At 39.6% G+C, this 19,719-nt stretch overlaps 1 protein-coding gene across 2 annotated transcripts in view; it reads left to right on the top strand.

The window, feature by feature from the left end:
• MASP1 (MBL associated serine protease 1) overlaps positions 1-19,719 on the top strand; it is a 163,849-nt gene that overhangs the window by 86,533 nt on the left and 57,597 nt on the right. The window contains exons 9-11 of one of the 2 annotated variants that reach the window (XM_044289608.1): positions 2,163-2,300; positions 3,616-3,690; positions 7,825-9,914. In XM_044289608.1, the coding sequence (XP_044145543.1) occupies positions 2,163-2,300; positions 3,616-3,690; positions 7,825-8,681 (1,070 nt within the window). In that variant the 3' untranslated portion in view covers positions 8,682-9,914. Of the gene's footprint in view, positions 1-2,162; positions 2,301-3,615; positions 3,691-7,824; positions 9,915-19,719 lie in introns of those variants that run through there. The other variant, XM_044289609.1, reaches the window with a different exon arrangement.

Raw genomic sequence — 19,719 nt, 5'->3', positions numbered from 1 at the left:
TCATTGCCAGATAGAGATAATGGTACCAAAAAAAATCACACAAAATATACATAAATATAATTGGATACCTTAAAACGTAACTTTTATTCTATTAACAAAATAAATCCCTAGATGCTTCAGATAACCACTCGCTGTGCCATTGGTAACCAGGAGCTAGGGATAATGGGTAGACGGTTACTGGGTCTCTTACAACTAGTCTATCCCTACAATGGATACACCCTGAGGTGGGAGTCAGAATATCCACAGTAGAATCCCACAGCTGCCCGTGGACACCTAGCAGGCCCTCCCTGTCCCTGCGCAGCAATGGAGACTGCCCAGCTTCATCACACTGTGGTGGAGGGCCCTGTTAACAATAAAGTATTTCTTTATGTCCCTAATTAACGAGCCAACGCGTTTCGTTGGACATTAGTCCAACTCATCAGGGGACCAGTTAGTTATGATCCCAGTTTCTGAGGCGGTAATCCAATTGAAGGGCTGTGCTGGTAACGACACAGACCCAAAACTGCCTCTTCCCGCTGGGTCAAAATACACACAGATCAGATAAAAAAAGGGGAATGTGGGTCCCAATATGCTGATCCGTTCAATTGTATAAGAGTCAATACTTATCTTAGCCCCACCATGTCTCGATCCACAAGGATGCGGCTGTGTTCTGGCGTGTGGCAGCAACACTGCCACAGGTGAGGTAGCACCTTTAAAAGACTGCCGGGAACACCGGCTCGCCTACCTCACCAGTCAGCTGTCTGCCGCGTGACCGGGTCATGTGTGGGTAGCCCATCAGGCTGACCAAGACAGTTTTATCAACTGTGACATTTTAAAAAGACACAAAGTGTTGCAATCTTACCCTCGTAAAGAAGTAGCATAGAATGTGGAATAACATCTCAAGACATAAGTAATGGGGACCTTTATCAAGATTGTTGTCCCAAGTTATGGAGCGAATATAGAGTGCACCATCATTTGCAATTTTTGACGCCATAAAAGTAATGTAAAAGCTTAATAAATCCCCCCTTAAGACCTAAATTTCTCAAACAGTATCCTGCAAAAATGACTTTAAAGAACATCTGTCATCAGGCTCAATCCTATTAAACCAGGCACAATGCCTGGTGGGTTTGATTCTGGTGAGTAAAACAATATGTTTTTTACATTTTATCTGTCTCCACTATGCCATTAATGATATGTCAATTAGCCATCCGGTGCACCGTGGCATGTCCTGCACCTCTGGCCACTGAACCGTGCCTCTAATTCACAGGGCCATGCATCTCCCCTGGCTCTGTAACCTCTAACCTGTGCCATAGTCTACACTATTGACTCATGCGCAGTGCATCTGTCTCTGCTTCCCCAGCAGCATAGAAGACTACTGCACATGTGCTGACTGGCAGGGAGTACAGAGCACAGGAGCTCTGGTGCACCAAAAATCTAATTGACACAGCTCTAAAAAGTTATTCTTCTAAGGAACTGTGTCACGGAGGCAGATAAATTAAGTATTGTTTTACTCATCAGGGTCCACCCAACTGGGCATTTTCCCTGGTTTAATAGGGCTGATTCTTATGGCAGATGATCTTTAAAAATTTCCCACATGATAAATATCTTCCACTACTATATCTTCTGAATTACAGGTAAGTCCATGAAAATTAAGTTGAAATGCGGAGAGGAAAATATGTTATATAAATGCTTAAAAAAATGTAAAACCCCCCAATTTAAAAAAAAAATAAATAACCTGGATTTAAGCAAATATTTGTGATTTGCATTCTCTGGAAGAACAGTCTTTACATCAGGATTTGTGCAATAATCTGATGTAGAATGTGGTGCAGCATGGATCTTTAACAGAGATCTTTAAGCAGTCAGTAGTATATATGTTGAAACACAGATATGACATTGATAGTCAAGTCACAATGTAAAAAAAATTAAAATCATAATACAGAAAGTATCTCATGAATACGGCATTTAAAGGAGGATGACACAATTTCTTTGTCACTGACATTTTTGGGTGCCTCCATATAAAATTAGAGCACATGAAGGTTAGAATAGTTCTACAGAACTTTATTGAATGGATCCATATAGCTGTGTGTATAAGGCACACATGAGGAGTTATTTTTAGTTTACCAGGCATAAGGCTAAAAGACACAACTACCTAAACCTGACCTGTTGTTTTGTTCCTTTTCTAGTTGTTGACTGTAATTTGCCGAAAGAACTTGAGAGTGGATATGTGACTTTCTCGACACCAGAAAACACCACCACCTATCAGTCGACTGTCACATATTTATGCAAAGAACCTTACTACTCAATGGTACCAAACATTACTGGTATGTATGTGACAATATTATATACTGCACAATGAAATACATTAATACCAATAAACATGTCAGGTCGAGCATGGGCATTGCTGCGTGAGAGCGCTGGAGATAGCCAAGTAGCTCTCAAAGAGAATGTATGGAGCAGCAGGGTGCATGCTCCGCCAGTCGCTCCATCAGAATAGGGGGTCAGTGGGGGTCCCTGCATTCGGACCCCTGGCAATCAGTTAATTATCCCCTATCCTGTGGATGGGGGATAACTTATAAACTTAGCACAACCCCTTTAAAGGGAATCTGTCACTCTGATTTTAGACCATTATCTACATTAATACATGAGTAGTACTGTAGATATGGTGTTCAGGTCAAATTTTTTGCCTCCTGCCCTTCATTTCCCCACTGTCAGCACACAGAGCTGCTTTGAATTACATAGTCAGGGGCTGCAGCGCATGCACATGCAAGTCCATTATGTAACAGCACAGCAGTCTGGACTGTGTATCTCAGTGCAGCTTTGGGCGCTGACAGCAGGGGTAAGGGAGACAGTAGGAAAATACAAAATAGTGATCTGTGCATAACAGTCGGAGAGACAGATTGCCTTTAATCTTCCAGTCTAACAGCAATGCCAAAAAGAAGCCAGAAATGGCTACAGGATAAACTGTTTACCAGCAGGCATTGGATTCCTTAGTATTCTACTTTGATAGATGATTTACCAGAGAAGATCAATGAAGTTCAAAAATAATCTAGATATATTTTGTCATTTAAATAAGCAAAGCTATGTAACTTAATTAAATTTAACAGAGAATAAAATGGACTTTTATTTTCCATCCCTCACACAGTATGTATAAAACTGTGCAAGTAAAGTATGCAAAAAATGGTGATTCAGGTTTTCATCTCATCACCGATTAGAGGAAATTTCATACAGGATAATTTGTATTCAACTATAAATGAGGCTTTTAAAAGTAAACTATGAGGCTATTACTCATTTTCAATTTACATCAGCAATGACATGAAACTAAATAATATAATAGGAGCAGGACAAACTCAGAGGTCCTCCATGAAGCTGAAATAATTATTAAATTCTAGTCCTATGATGCTTAAATTGCTAAAAATTACCTTACCTTCCTGTGATCCACTATCACTGCTCTGTCTATTTTCTCGGGCTGCAGTGTTGATGTTCCATATACCGCCCCATTGGCTTGGACCAAAAATTTATCTGTGGCACATTTACACAGGGAAATTATCTGGAACAAGCATAATAAGATAATTTCCTCGATTGGCCAGCGTAAAAGGATGGTACCTATCTAATGGGTTGTTTTATTTTGTCATGCAGCTGGATACACCTGCAACGCAAATGGAGTGTGGATAAATTCTGAGATAGGAGATAAACTTCCAGTGTGCCAGCCAGGTAGGCCGTGGAGACAATAATATGCAAAATTCATTGCCAATGTGTTGTAATTGTTTTTATCTAATAATATGCTATAGCTTTTGCTTTTAAAAATAACATTGCAGCTTGTGATGCAATATGTAGTTTATCAACCAAGACAAGCTACGATATTCATACACCACTCTATCTTCTTCATAAAAGTGTTGCATATCTATTTGTCAACTCCACCACAAATCACTATATGTTTATATTCATTAACATTAGTTATTAAAAGCATTACAACCACAGCAAGAAAAGTATATATTCAAGTATGAAAATAACATTTCTTCCTTATACAAAGTAAATTATTATTGTCCATTCGCGGAACATCTTTTGTTACTGTTGATATTTCTTTGTGGTGCACTATACCCTTCATTTTCCTACTTCCATGTTTTGAGAACTCCATTCAGGCTTAGCTGATGCTTGCTTTGTACAGTGAAACCTCTTTGGGACAACCACCCAAAACTGCATTTCAAAATAGTCTTCTAAGGTGGTGGCCTTCTTAAGGAAGATGGTCAGTAAGTATCAGTGGTGTAGCAAGAAATGACTGGGCCCCCCAGCAAATTTTTGAATAGGCCCCCCTCCTCCAGTCATTTTTTTGCAACCCCTTCCTTTCATGCCGCCCCCATTCCTGTGGCTGGTAAAGATCGCTCTCTCAGACCAGGCCCGGCAGCTGTTTCTTTCAGTTTTATACACTGTCTATACTGTCACTATATATCATTTCATTGTTTAATAATGTTGAGGGGGCCCTGACAAAATCTTTTTAGCCCTCCTCCTCCTCCTGGATAGACCCCTTCTGGGTCAGGGCCCCAAAGCAGCTGCTTCCCCTGCTTCCCCTATTGTTACGCCCCTGGTAAGTATGCATAATATATGGTGAACTAAACATCTGTCAAAGGAGATCTGTTCTAGATAAGGGAGTGGTTGTCCTAAAGATGTAGTCTTTAGGAGAGGTTTCACTGTATATCATTTATTAATACTCACTTATATGAGCTTTAGGCTTTGTTGTTTTTTTTTGGCTTTTTTTCACAAGACTTGTGATTCATGCAATGAGTTCCACCCTTTTCGCATGTTCTTTTTTGTTAACTACACGTTGGAATTCCAAATATATTTTGCAAATGTACTGATCATAGGTCATAAGGCTGTATTCAGTGAGGCTTAAGGGAACTCTAAACCTAGAAATAAGTTCTAAAAGTAAACAAGAAACATAGTTGCCTTCACTGTTTTTCCATCTGCAACACTTTATGTATGATCCTAAAACAGTCTAGTAGAGATCCTGCAGAGAACAAAGGTTCGGCTCCAGACCAATAAGCCCCTCAACAGTCACATTAAAACTAAAACAAAAAAACCTCCAGAAAGTGTCACTTTTCATTGTAGATTTAGAATTTATGTCTGACGTAAAACTAGTTGTCGCATAACTCAGGGGACAAGTGCATTTTTTAGCATTACCATTAATAGCATGACTAATTTTAGCCTTAAGTAACATTTTATCCCCTCTGTGTTCCTTCAGTTTAGCTGTATGAGACCTTGAATTTTCGTGACAAGTTTTATTTTATTTTAGGAACCATTTTGGGGTTCATATGGTGTATTAAATAACTTGTAAAAACACAGCACTGGTAACATTATTTTGTCAGATTTATTTTCTGGCATTCATTGTGGTACAAATAACAGGATAACTTTATTTTGTGGGTCACTATGATTATAATGTTGCCAAATTTTCCAAATTTATATGTGTTAAATTTTCTTCTCTTCTCCCTGCAACCTGTCAGCGCCTCCATTTCCCTTCTACTTCTCTAGGTCGGCTGATTCACTGCCAGCTGAAGGAGGGCTGATTTAACTCTTCATAGTTCAAGCTTGGTAACAGATAAAATAGGATATGTGATGATTGTTTGAAATCTGACATTCTTGGCTTTAAAACAAGATCAGAATATCAGCATTATCTCCTCTACATAGGGAAATCGGGTCAGTAGTGAAAGCAGCTAAATGTTGGTTTCCTAACAGCTACAGTATATATCCCAATGTAGAGGAGACTATGCTGCAATTCTTAGGCTGTCAGATTTCAAATACATCCAGTCTCATATATCTAGCTATTACCAAGCCAGAGATATGAGGGGCTAATGCAGGTTCTTCTCTCCCCCAGAACTGTTAGACCCTTTTCTCAAAGCCGGAGCAGAGTTCGGGCAAAACTGTTAAGGGGTTAAAGAGGTTATCCCATAAATAAATAAATAAATTGACTCATATGGGACCACTTCCAATATTAGGTGGCACAAGCAAAAAGATGATTTTTTTACTTTTCTCTGGTTGATAGCTATTTGCATATTATTTTCTCATGAAGCCAAGATAGTCTCCTAAAGGAGCATCAGTTCTTTCCATTACCTGCGTCCAAGACATTTCAATTAGCCAATCAGTACCCTATTCTGCAATGATGAGGGGCAAACACAGTGAAACAGCTGTCTGAGGATGAAATATGGCATGGCTATTTTCTCTTGTCATGTTCCATGCTTGTCAAAAAGTGGAACATTTAGATTAGGCACTAACATGACAGCTCTCTTTCCTTAGGAGATACTTCTTTGCATAGATGCATTAAATTCATCCTCCAGATTTCATTCCATTAACATTGCTGCTAGTATTGCTGGTGTTTTTTTTTATCATAAATCCATTAGCAATGTACAATAATATAGTATGTTCTGGTAGTTCTGCCTCAGCTTCAGACTGAGGAGACCATAATTTCCAGCAATTCCTGTTTCCATAGAGATCTCTGTTTGTAAGTGATCTTGTGGCCAAGAATTCTGGAACATAGTTGTGGTTGAGATGTAGGCAATAGCATTTATTGCTTGGCTACAGCTTTCTGCTCTTGATTTTCCTTTAACGGTTAAACCAGGTCTGCCATATTTCACTTTCTCTCCTATATCATTATTATATCACAACTTTTTTATTTTCAAATCACTCTTATGAAAAACGAAGTTAACCTTCACACTGCATGCATGAATGAAGATCTTCCTCACCCTGTTTTGAGTTTCCGTTCACACACGAATACTGAAGAATATCCTTTGTAAACTTTTGTTGCTATTTTCCTGACATTTGGAGGCATGTCATTCAGGTTCATGCTGGAATGGACTAATGTCACCACTGGCAGGTATTCAAAAGTTCAAATGTGCAATGATGTATTAAACCTTGACTGATACATCATTGATAGTAGATTATGCCTGGAGAAAACTAATTTGTCTAAACATATTTCACAACACACAACATAACCCAAACATGGATTACTTAATTATTATAAAGTTGAATAGACAATCTAGTCAAAGTAATTCTCCTCTATAAGGAAGAAAACTATTCCTCAAGCGATACCTCTAAACAGTTACCCTGTCCAGCCCTTTTGAGAGCTCTGAAACATGAGTCAGGTGACTTGAAAAACCCTAGTCAGGATTCAGGGCTCATTAAGTGCTCTGATATTGACTTAGAGAGTAGCTACCTATAAGTAGCAATGGAGAGAGACAGTTTTCCTCCTTTTTTAGGTGCTTTTTCCCAGGGAACATTGCTTTAAAGACTTCTTGCAAATGGATCTCTGCAAGATGTATAAGTAACCTCAGAGAAACAAAGATAGACAAAGAGATAGATTTATAGATGCATGCGCTGCTACACTTCCAGATACCCAAATATATAGCGACACATGCATGGTTGCTACTCTGGTAGAAGCAGCAGAGCCTCTGCACTTGTGCAACTACTCTGAGCAACAGTGCCAGCGCGAGATTGACAGAGCCAGGATAGATGTGCAGTACTGTCAATCAAGGAGAAGGGGAAACCCCTTGAGAAGTCGGGACAGTCCCTCACTATACAGTAACTCTAATAAACAAATCGAATAGTACAAAAAGATTTGTTCATGTCTAGTAGATAGATAGAGGGCTAGACAGAGAAAAATTTAAGCTGTGCTGTGAGTGGTTGCTATGACCAAAGACAATTATTCTACCTCTAAAGCCTAAACAATCCTACCAACCATAGTTTAATAAATTTTTTAAAAAAAAGGCATAATCTACTTGACAGTGCATTACCAAACATCATTAGCTATAGTTTGTTACCTATTGACGGTGCTTCTACCCTACATTTTTGTTTCAACAGTTTGCGGAAGGCCTACACAACCCCTCCCAGGAATAGTGAAACGTATCATTGGTGGACGTAATGCAGAACCTGGATATTTTCCTTGGCAGGTTCTAATTGTGGTCGAAGACATGTCCCGAGTTCCTGAAAACAAGTGGTTTGGCAGTGGAGCATTGCTGTCTGACTACTGGGTGCTTACTGCAGCTCATGTATTGAAATCTCAACGACGTGATAACACTGTAATTCCGGTTTCAAAGGATCATGTCACTATCTATTTAGGGTTACACGATGTGAAAAATAAAGATAATGCTATTACCAGAACAATAGAGAAGATAGTACTACATGAATCCTTTGACCCACAGATTTATAACCATGATATAGCACTGGTAAAATTGAAAGAAAAGGTAGTAATGAACCAATTCATAATGCCAATATGTCTACCAGAGTTGGATCATGAGTTGGAAGGTCCTCAGCCCAATACTCTTGGTCTTGTAGCTGGTTGGGGTATCTCTAATCCTAATAATACCATAGATGAAGTCATTAGCTCTGGCATGAGAACATCTTCAGATGTGCTGCAATATGTGAAACTCCCAGTAGTCCTTCATGCTGAGTGTAAGGAGAGCTATGAGTCCCGCTCTGGGAATTATAGTGTAACGGAAAATATGTTTTGTGCAGGATATTATGAAGGTGGGAAGGACACCTGCCTGGGAGATAGTGGGGGTGCCTTCATAATTCAAGACTCTGACTCAAAGAGGTGGGTGGCACAAGGGCTAGTATCATGGGGAGGACCTGAAGAATGTGGAAGCAAACAAGTTTATGGTGTATATACCAAAGTGTCAAATTATGTAAACTGGTTGGATAATCAGCTCAATTCATAAAGAGCGTGTTATTTTGGAACTAATGGGAAGGGAATTTTAAAGGGCTCCTGTCATCACATTTGCCATATGCAACTAATAATATAGTGCCAAGGTTGACACCATAGCAAAATTATTGCTTTGTCTTTTAAAGCTCTCAGCCTTGGCATCTTGATGTAATTCCACTTTGAAAGTGTGTCTTTCCATATGTAAATGTGGGTCATAGAGTCATCTGGGTGTCTTCTTACATTGCCTGAGTCACTGCCACAAATTTCACTGTGATTGACAGCCCCTGATATTCCGGCACGCCTGAAATCTTGTGCGTGTGCCATAGATAGTCTTTCCCTTCTCCTCTAATGGTAAGAGTAAGCTGACATGCATACTGTATACCAAAGGAGAATCAGAGAAGAAGGGAATAAGTATTTATGGCACACACAAGATTTCAGACACACCGGGGTGTCAGAGGGATGTCATTGACAGTGAGAAAGGCTAGCTAGCAGCAGTGACTCAGGGCAGTTTAGGAAGACCCCCCAATGACTACAGCACCATATCATTAGTTGCATATGGCAATGGCATATGTGATGACAGGATCCCTTTAAAAGTTAGTGATGTATGTTCAATTCTAGAAGACTTCTAAACCACTTAAAAACAATTGCCAAACATCCCATGATAAAATGCCACTTTATTTTGGCACAGCAAACTGTTTACAGTTACTCAAGTATCAGTTAGGGTTCTTAACATTAAAGGAGTTCTCTGGACCTGTGCCTAAAAAGCTTTTGTTGGCTAACCTGTGGAGCAGTACTTACCCTTCTGTCACTCCAACGATTCTACGATCCCAGCTGGGAACATGTGACTGCGACTGGTTGTGGGATTTTCCTCTGTTGTTGCAAACAGATGTGCTCCTCTTTCTTCCTGTTGAGCTACTTCTACATTATGCAGATGAAAATAGAGGAGCACATCCAATCACAACATCAGAGAATCTCAGAATCAGCAGAGCGATGGAAGGATAAAGTACTACTCAAAGTATCTTTTGTCCACAGTTTAGCAGAAAGAGGATTTTTAGGCACAGGACCAGAGAACCCCTTTAATGGGTTCTGCGGAGCCTTTGGCTAAATTCTAGCTTTCATACAACCTGTTGAAGGAGGATTATTTCACCACTACCCTTCCATCGCATCTCTGATTCCACAATCTGGGCTCTGCTCTTGTGGCCTCCTGGCTGGCTGCAGGCTATTCCACTGATATCTCAACTGGATTTGTATATCTGGGCAAGAAATCAGCAGAAGAACCCACAGCCAGTTAGGAGGACATGAGAGCACAGTCCAGATTGTAGTATCTGCAGTGTGATTAAACGGCAAAAAGTAGTGAAATGATCTTCCACAGGTTGTATGAAAGTTTAAATTCAATCAAAGCCCCAGAGAACCAATTGGTTTAGACTGATTCTTTTCTGAAAATTAAATACGCTGTATAGACACTAATAGAAATGAACAAAAGGATCCAAAAGTAAAACTTCAACTGCCTAATCTTCATCTCCCCCAACATCTGCAGTCAGGGGTAGAGCCTTGGGTAGCTCCTGTACACATTAGATAGTTTGGTCAGTCTCATCAAAATTGGGGGGGTCACTCGATATACATGTAAAGTGTATGGCCAATTGAAGTGTGGGAGCAGTTAGGGGATTTGAAGGGGAGTACATATTTTTGTTACTTTAACAAAAAAGCTGCATATTCAATAGGTCTGAAAACTTTAAGACACTCCAAACATTTATGAAAATCAATTCCAGTTGACAATGACCAACAGACCTCACACTGCAAATGAGATGAGTTTGAAAAAAGAGAAGTGTTTTATGTACTGTAATTTATTTATATTGGCTAACAGAATTGCTGTTTTTATAGATGGAAAATCTGTTACACTGACAAAAAGCCATGAGACGTGCTTTAAATATTTCTTTAGGTTGGATTTCCATGAGGCGGCTATGATGTGTCAGCCACATCAATATCCATCCATGGCAGCTAATGGCAGCACAAATTGAAATATAATATCACGCAAATTCATACAGCAAATTGCGGGTGGGGTTGTGGCCACCATGGAAATCAGCCTAGTGGCATTTCTTATTTAAGGTAAGAAAATGGCCCTGATTTATCAAGACTGATGTAAAGGAAAACTGACTTACAATAGCAACCAATCAGATTCCACCTTATATTTTTCTGAGCTGCTTTGAAAAATGAAAGGTGGAAATTGATTGGTTGCTATGAACAATTTTCCTTTACACCAGTTATGATAAACCTCCCCCCACCAAAAACCTCATAAAAATGCTTCATATTGCTGACTTTTCTTACAGGACAATAATCCTGTGAAAGAGCCCTACAGCCACTTTTTACGTAGGGTATTTTAATCAATTTATGTTTCAGTATATGTAAGCCAAAACCAGTATAGCAATATAATAGGAGAAAATGTATAATGGAAAGATTTGCATCTCGTACATCTTTGTCTGTTTTAGACTCCAGATTGGTTATCGCCAATCATAGACATTAGCCCTAAGCCTCTGCTCTTGGAAACAGCAGAAATCTGGCAGCTATGGCGCCCATTGTGCTTGCGCTAAATTTAAAGTGACAACTTTCGCCATACATGAACGGCGCTAGTCATCAAAGAGTTAATTGGGCACAAGTTCCAATAATTTGGGTTGTCGGATCCTAAGCCAGACAGCCTCTTTAAAAATAACATCACCAAAAGTGATTTACTTAATAAATAACTTTCTGATTACACATTACCTTTACAAGTACACATAAAAAAAATAGCATGTGTGATTCCAAGCAACACTGAACATTTACCATTTTGTCTTGTTCTCCATTTATGCCTATTAAAGGAGTTGCCCGGGACCTCCCTATTGGACCTGTGAAGGGAAGCATACTTACCTGCTCCCTACATTTTATTCTGGCTCCATCAGTCCTTGGCTGTCTCATTGCACTTTGGTCGCCACATTTAAATATTCAACTCAGATTGGGGAGCTTTGCCACTGCTTGTCCCTTTTAAGCAGTTATGGAGGGGCTGGCCACAGAAATGAGTGGAGCTTGGGTCCAACAAGAGCAATGGTTAAGCCCTCATTGCACCAAATGCGTAATTTGCATATTAAAAGTATCATAACTTGGGAATAGAGTCTCTGATGAAGAAATGAAAAACATAATCTTAATCAGGTGAACCACAGCTATGTGTCTATGCAGAAAGTTGGATAGGGAGGTCGCTGGTCACCGAGTACAAAAAATCACAAATCAGCATAATAATTGATGTTTTATAGTGTTCATCTACCCAGTTACTATATCAATAAGTCTCATTCTATAATATTCATACAGTAGTATGTGTAGAAAAATAAGTACTGTGTCTTAATCCTATACCCAAGGAATAGTGTTCTACATTATCATTGCCAATCGCTAGACATTTTTCTATCTCAACTTTATTACAACACAGATCTGGAGAAACGTATTAATTTTAACCCAATTTCCGAGTCTACTACATTTTATGTTTTCAATTATGTTTAAGGGATTGTTAAAGGTGTCCAGTCTTTATTGGACAAATCAATCAACCGATGTTAATCATTTCTTTCTATTTTTATTCGTGCCTGAAATATTTGGAATAGAAATAACAAATAGGAATGTAATTGCCAGCAAATATAATCTGGAATGTGGTGCGGACTCCAGTAAATGGGATCTGGAAAATATTTGCAAAAAAAAAATTGTCATTATAAATAAATAGGATTGTATATTTTTTAAACCTTTTTCTACTGTTTATAAAAGGTGTGCCCTGTAAAACACTGCAGTTCTTGCCCTTTACAGCAACCTGAATCTTCATCTGTTTTTATACAATGTATGTGTGTATACATATATATATATATATATATATATATATACTGTGTATAGTTTTTTATATTTTATATCTCCAGATTTAAGGTACATTTGAACCAGAAGATTTGCAATTGATCCGCACATGGATTTGGATTCAATGGAACTAATCCTTGTGTGGTTTCCATTGCAATAACTTTTTTTTTTGTGCATTGTGGATCTCAAATCTGCACCTGGGAAATATCTATGCTGTATGAACAAGTGCAAATTTCCATTTAAATAAATGGAACACTTATCTTAAAGGGGTTGTCAAGTTTTATAATACTGATAACTGTCATCAAAATCAGATCAGTGGAGGTCCAAATTCAAGGATCCTTGCTGATCAGCTGTTACAGAGCCATGGCACTGGTAGCAAAAGTGTAGTATAATTACAGCTTTTCATCCCATTCACTTAAATGGGAGAGAAGGCTGTAATGACTGTACCACCACTACAATCTAGAGGGCGAGCAGGTAAAGATTGAAGAGCACACAGCGCTAGTATGAGCGCCACAGCTCCTTCAAACAGCTGGTCAGCGGGAGTGTCGGGAATCAGACACTTTTTTAATGAAAATACTCTTAGCAAATGTAAACCTACCAAAATATAATTATCCATTAAAGTAGTAATAAATATGTGAACATATTATGCTATTGCCTGCATTTTGTTATACTACAATATACCAGTGTTGCATTTATGTATGTTTTTGTACTTACATATTATTTGTACTTTATTTTATTTATTCATTTGTATCATTGTCTTGCTATGAAAAAGCTTTGAAGCCAAACGCGAATGAAAGTGTGGTTACACCGACCATCTGAGCACATTTGAATAGGCCATTAGTTGTATTTGAAGCCAATTTCCAGGTAAAAGTTGTAAGATGATTGCAGCCAACTACCTGTAAACTGCCTTTTATCTTATCACACACAATGGGCCAGATTAATTATTTGCTCAAGTCAGAATAAGGGAGTGTAAAAGTCGCAAAAAAATGCGCAAACACTAAAACTGCACACAAATTTGCTACTTTTTTCTGCTCTGCACTATGCTCGCCAGTTTTCTGAAAGTGGGCGTGTTTTTTTATGTAAATGAATCTCTAGACAGATTTACTATTGGGACTATTTAAAAAGTCGCTAAAAAATGGGCAATTTCACTCCAGTGAGGACCATGCTTATCTTATGAGACTTTTTAATAGAACATGCGACTTTTTCATAAAAACGTGCTACTTTTTCGTAAAGATGTGCGACTTTTGTAAAGTTGCTTACTGACAGATAAACTGCTACCTAAAAACCACATTTATTACAGTCTTAAAGGGCCGATCATAAATCTGACTTGGCTAAAACTGACTTTAGCCATATGTGAAAGTGGAGTGAGCTGTCAGAGTAATGAAAAATCTGGCCCAATGTGTTATTATAAACCTAAGTGTAAAAAATAAGAAATGTGTTAGATTTGTATACTGTATCTTGTTAAAACAATATCTAATGTCCATTGTGTTATTCAAATAAAGTGTATTTTGGATCTGAAATTGAAATTGGAGACTTTTGGTAATTTTGTATTTAAAGGGGTTAATCAAAATGGGTTGTGATCCTGTGCAGTGGCCACCTCTGGGATCGATGGGCACGTGACCCTAGCCTGTGGTTAGAACCTGCAGCGCATGTGTAGGTCTGGATCTCTCTCTAGTGGTTTGGTGTGTGAGTCAGACTCATGCTTGTGCTGCAGGTTCTAATCCCAGGGTAGAATCACGTGTCTAATGTAAGGAATGTGATACTGGAAGTGGCCGCCGCGCAGGATCGCGTTGCAACTCAAATAACCTCTTTAAGGTTTAAAGTTGCTGTCCTGCTTAGGACATTCATTGGCTGAGTGGTCATACTTCCTGTGTCAACATGGACCAGAAAGTGGATACCACAGGGGAACTTTTTTAAAGAAAAGTTTACCGAACGGACACCTACTTTACCTAGAGTAATTGCATTTGAAATATGTTTAACCCTTTAACTCCATAATACAAAATGATGTTCGTAATTTGTATGTTGGAAATGTATGGAGGGGGCTCACGAGCTGAGTCCCCTCTATATGCGATGGGTGCTGGCTGTGTAATATAGCCGACACCCAGATGCAATAATGAATAACTCCAATACTTTGATGTCTCAGATGCTGCTGTCAATTGCAACTGTGGCATCTGGGTGATTAGACAGAGGAAGGTAGCTCCCTCTGTTCTCCAGTCAGACCCTCATGGTGAAATTGTGGGATTTCGATTAGTTGCTATGGCAGCCTAGCGCATGGGCGTCCGCAGGGGAGGCAAGGGGGGATCCCTGAGTTCTGTCTCTGTTCTGCAGCACTGGGGGATCCAGGGGGGGGCAAACTTGTCAATTTCCCCCCCGAGCTGCTCAGAAGTGTGTGGGGGGGGGGGCGGCGGGGCACAGGGAGATGAACGCTACCATTGTGGAAGCGTTCATCTCCATAGTCATCTATATCGCCGTCCTCAGGACAGCGATACAGATGACTGTGCTGAGGCAGGGGAGGGAGAGGCATGACCCTTTCCCATCCTCTGATAGGCTGCAGGCACTAGGCCGGCAGCCTATCAGAGGCCGGCGCTATGACGTCATCGCTCCGTCTGAGCCGTACAGCGCGGGACACAGGCCGGAAGAGGCCTGCATCGCATCGCTGCCAAGGAGGTAAGTATAAGTGTTTATTATTTTTGTGTACAATACTGGGGGCTACTGGCACATAATGGGGGTCTCTGGCTACTGGCACATAATGGGGTCTCTGGCTACTGGCTTGGGGGGCTCTGGCTACTGGCACTTAATGGGGGGGCTGTCATTACTGGCACATAATGGGGGGTTGTCATTACTGGCACATAATGAAGGGGGGCTATCATTACTGACACATGATGAGGGGCTGTTATTACTGGCACATGATAGGGGGCTGTTATTACTGGCACATGATGGGGGGGCTGTTATTACTGGCACATTTAAAGGGTTTTTCCATGACAAAACTTATCCCCTGAACGCAGGGTAGATGATGAATGTCTGATCGGCAGTGCTTCAACCTCTGGTTCCCTCGCGATCACTAGAATGGAGTCCTGTTTTCCCTATTTGAATGGCCCTGTGTAAGTCTGCCATTCATTTCAACTCTATATGACTACCGGACATAGCCGAGCACTTTTACTCAGCTATCTACGGCAGCCCCATAGAGTTGAATGGAGCACCGGACATACATGCCTGTCTGCCAGTCCATTCAAATGGGGAACACAGACCCCTGTTCTCGCTAGGGGCACCAGTAGTTGGACCCCAAATGATCAGCCATTTAACCCCTATACTGTAAATAGGGGATATGTTGTTGTATTGGGACAACACCTTTAATCTTTTGACTGGTAGGTGACGCAAGTCACTAGTCTGTAGCTATATCTTCTGATGATACTGCATTAGCACTCGTTGTCAGGCAATTTAGCAGGATCAGGCATGGTGCCCAAGGACAATATGTTTAGTGGATTATAATCCTTTCTGTATTCTCTTTTTCAGGCTACATAGCGATGAACAGAACCAGATCAGCTCTGCCTGTGACCGTAGTCACGGCTGATTTGTCCCGTAACTGTGACTCCTATGGATGCTATAGTTACAGTGGAAAACTGCAAAATAAAAAAAGATAATAAAGTGTGAATGTCCTCCATGTGTCTTATAGTCTCATGGCAGACACAGTGGGGGACATTTACTAAGCATGTTGCACCAGAATTATGAAGTAAAACGCGCCAAAAAGAAAAAGGTTTTGGTTTGGACCAAATATATCAACTGTTTTGTCCAGAATTTTCACCATAAAGAATGCATCATGCAACAAATGAATTATAAATGTCAAAATGGGCAGGACTATCAAATTGGCGCATAATACGCCACATTTATCATTCTCTTATCTGCAGAAATGGCTCAAATTGTTGCCGACAATTAGGCCAGCTTATATGGTGGTGTTTTGTGTAAAAAAATCACATTTATGGCAGAAAGATGTGACTTTTTGTCAAAAGTCACATTTATGAAAGGAATAAGCACCATGCCGTGGGAACAAGTGATAGGTAAGTTAAAACAGGAGGCATTTATTTTTATCTAATATAAATGAGCTAAACAACAGGGTTTTGTCAGTAAATTGATATTTAACAAAAACAAAACAATAACAAAAGCGTCCCGAGTCTAAGACAAAAGTCACAATTTACCAGTGAAAATGTTACAAGTATGTTTCAAAAGTCACAAATATATTTCAAAAGTTGCAAGTGCAGTCTGGCAGGGTTGTCTGAAATGGCAGATTTCAGTTTAAAAAAAGTCACATTTTAGTGCTATTGGCATTAAAATTACACAAATGGAGAGAAACAGGCGATAATCAAGTTTATATTTTTAAAAAGTTACATTTTAAAAGTGGCATGTTCCTTTTGATATATAAGGTGAAACAGTTGATTTGTAATGTATTTTTTTTGCGCAAAATACGCCATTATTGATAAATGTCCCCCAGTATGTAACAAAATACTTACATATACAAGAAAATGATATAATAGAATACAAAAAAAAAGGCAAAAAATGCCCACGCCAACGCAAGCTGTTGCCATAGCAGCCCATAACTGATACTATACATCCAATGAATCAAAACAACAATAATACAATAGGGAACACATTTCAATACATTATTCTGATGTAAATTTGCAAATTGAAAAGAAAAAAGGAATAAAACATCTTTTTTTTCACTTTTGGACAGTTTACCCTGAATAAAATTTTTTAAAATAAACTCTATATAAAGTTTTAAAGGAATCATCCAGAATTTTAATATTGATGGCCTATCTTCAGAATAGGCCAGCAATATCTGATCAGAAAAAGGCCAACATCCCCTCCCCCCCAGCAGTATTGGGGTAGCTCTAGTGCAGGAAGTTGGCACCATAATGACACAGATTGAATTATTGTGAAGTGCGTAAAGCTGGTCAGCAGTGATGGCCAGTTCACATTGTTCGCCCGCGAACACATGCGGGCTGCCATCTTTTCTCACAAGTCCGGCAATGCACAGGTAAGCCCTTACCTGTGCCTGTACGCGAGCCGGTCTGAAATCAAATGCGGTCACAGGGAGCAGGCAGTTCCGAGAACAGCCACCGGGGGCCTTTACCGGGCTGTTCTCGGAACTGCCTGCTCCTGCTGACCGCATTTGTTTCAGACCGGCTCGCGGCACAGGCACAGGTACAGGTAAGGGATTACCTGTGCCTCGCCGGACTTGTGAGAAAAGATTGCAGCTCGCATGTGTTTGCAGGCGAACAATGCGAACTGGCCATCATTGCTAGTCAGTGCAGCAATGCTTTCATTCTCTTCAATGTTAGCAGTGCTGCAGTAACCAGCTCAATCCACTACACAGTGGATGGAGCTGTACAGTTTTGGCACCAGTGCTTCTGGAGAATAGTTGATCGGTGGGGTTGTGGGGTTTCAAACCCATCAGATTTGATGGCCTCATGAGGATAGGCCACCAACAGGCAGCGCCTATAATAAACAACAATATATAATTCACAGTAATGTTAATGCATATTTGGGTAGGTATATAATCTATAAGTCACTGAAAAATGAAACCTACTTTAAAACTTAACTTTTATATAAGATGATAATTAAAATAAATCCCACAAGACAATATATGTTTTCGATAGCTGCAGATGATTATCTAGCGGAGTACATAGACAGGGTATGCAGTACCAAGGACATATAGATAACACACTGTCATACAGTACAGACCAAAAGTTTGGACACACCTTCTCATTCAAAGAGTTTTCTTTATTTTCATGACTATGAAAATTGTAGATTCACACTGAAGGCATCAAAACTATGAATTAACACATGTGGAATTATATACATAACAAAAAAGTGTGAAGCAACTGAAAATATGTCATATTCTAGGTTCTTCAAAGTAGCCACCTTTTGCTTTGATTACTGCTTTGCACACTCTTGGCATTCTCTTGATGAGCTTCAAGAGGTAGTTACCTGAAATGTTTTTTTTACATGACCACTCACGGTTCAGACGTATAATACTATGGACGTCTGTGCTGGATCCAGTTCAAGGATTCGAAAGCCCGGTCTTCTATTCTTTTGCTCAGGCTGTGAATGTAGTCCTTTCACTGCACGTGTTCCAGGTGGTTCAAGATGAAAAAATTAATTACATTTTTTCATCTTGAACACCTGCAGTGAAAGGACTACATTGGACTACATGAGCAAAAGGATAGAAGACCGGGAGCTTTGGAATCCTTGAACTAGATCCAGCACAGAAGTCCATAGTATTATGCTATGACTCAGTGTGTTATCTATATGTCCTTGGTACTGCATACCCTGTCTATGTACTCCGCTAGATAATCATCTGCAGCTATCCAAAACATAAATTGTCTTGTGGGATTTATTTTAATTATCATCTTATATCTACTTTTATAAAAGTTACGTTTTAAAGTAGGTTTAATTTTTCAGTGACTTATAAACAACAATATATGTAGCAAACAGGCACAAAAAATATCACAACAATGAAAAATTAAGTTAAGCCACCATAGTGCAAAAATGCTAAAGAGTGTTTGGTGATTAAGCCTATTTTTGGAATGGTGATTAAGGGGTTAATACATCTTTTCAGCCAAAGCAAGGAGTGAATACAAAAAATAACTAATTTTCTTCATTAGAATTTACTTCTGATTTTATGAAACAAATTGTATGAAATCCTGTATGGGAACTCCATCGCCATGTGACTGCCACAGCTAGCCAATCGCTATACTCTGCCATCAATAGCAGTCTTTTAGAGATAAATGGAGTGGCCCCTTGAAAGCACCACTACTACTGATGGATGTAACCACTGCAAAGGGTTGTCCTATTTGGGGTAATGTCCTATTGGGGGTAATGTGTTTTTCTTGTGCTCTAATGTAATTCCAAGAGCTGTTTATAGATGGCACCTCTCCTGCATAACGGAAACGGGACGGATCCGTTATGCAGGCCATAGACTTCTATTATGACGGAATGAATAACGGAATACCTATGGTCTGTATTATGGTAACAGAATCCATAACGCAATTCTGCTTTTACTGCCAAACGAAGCGCAAATGAATTTAATAACATGAAATTCGCTGGTTATGATTAGACACCATAATAGGACTCCCATTTGATTGCATGGGTATCCTCCACTGTACCTCTATATGATTTTGATTTCATTGGATGCATATGGA

This window comes from Bufo gargarizans, chromosome 4 (genome assembly GCF_014858855.1).
Source record: "Bufo gargarizans isolate SCDJY-AF-19 chromosome 4, ASM1485885v1, whole genome shotgun sequence".
In the NCBI taxonomy this organism is placed as follows: domain Eukaryota; kingdom Metazoa; phylum Chordata; class Amphibia; order Anura; family Bufonidae; genus Bufo; species Bufo gargarizans.
Note: the sequence above shows the minus strand (reverse complement) of the source record. Positions and strands in the feature narration are given on the sequence as shown.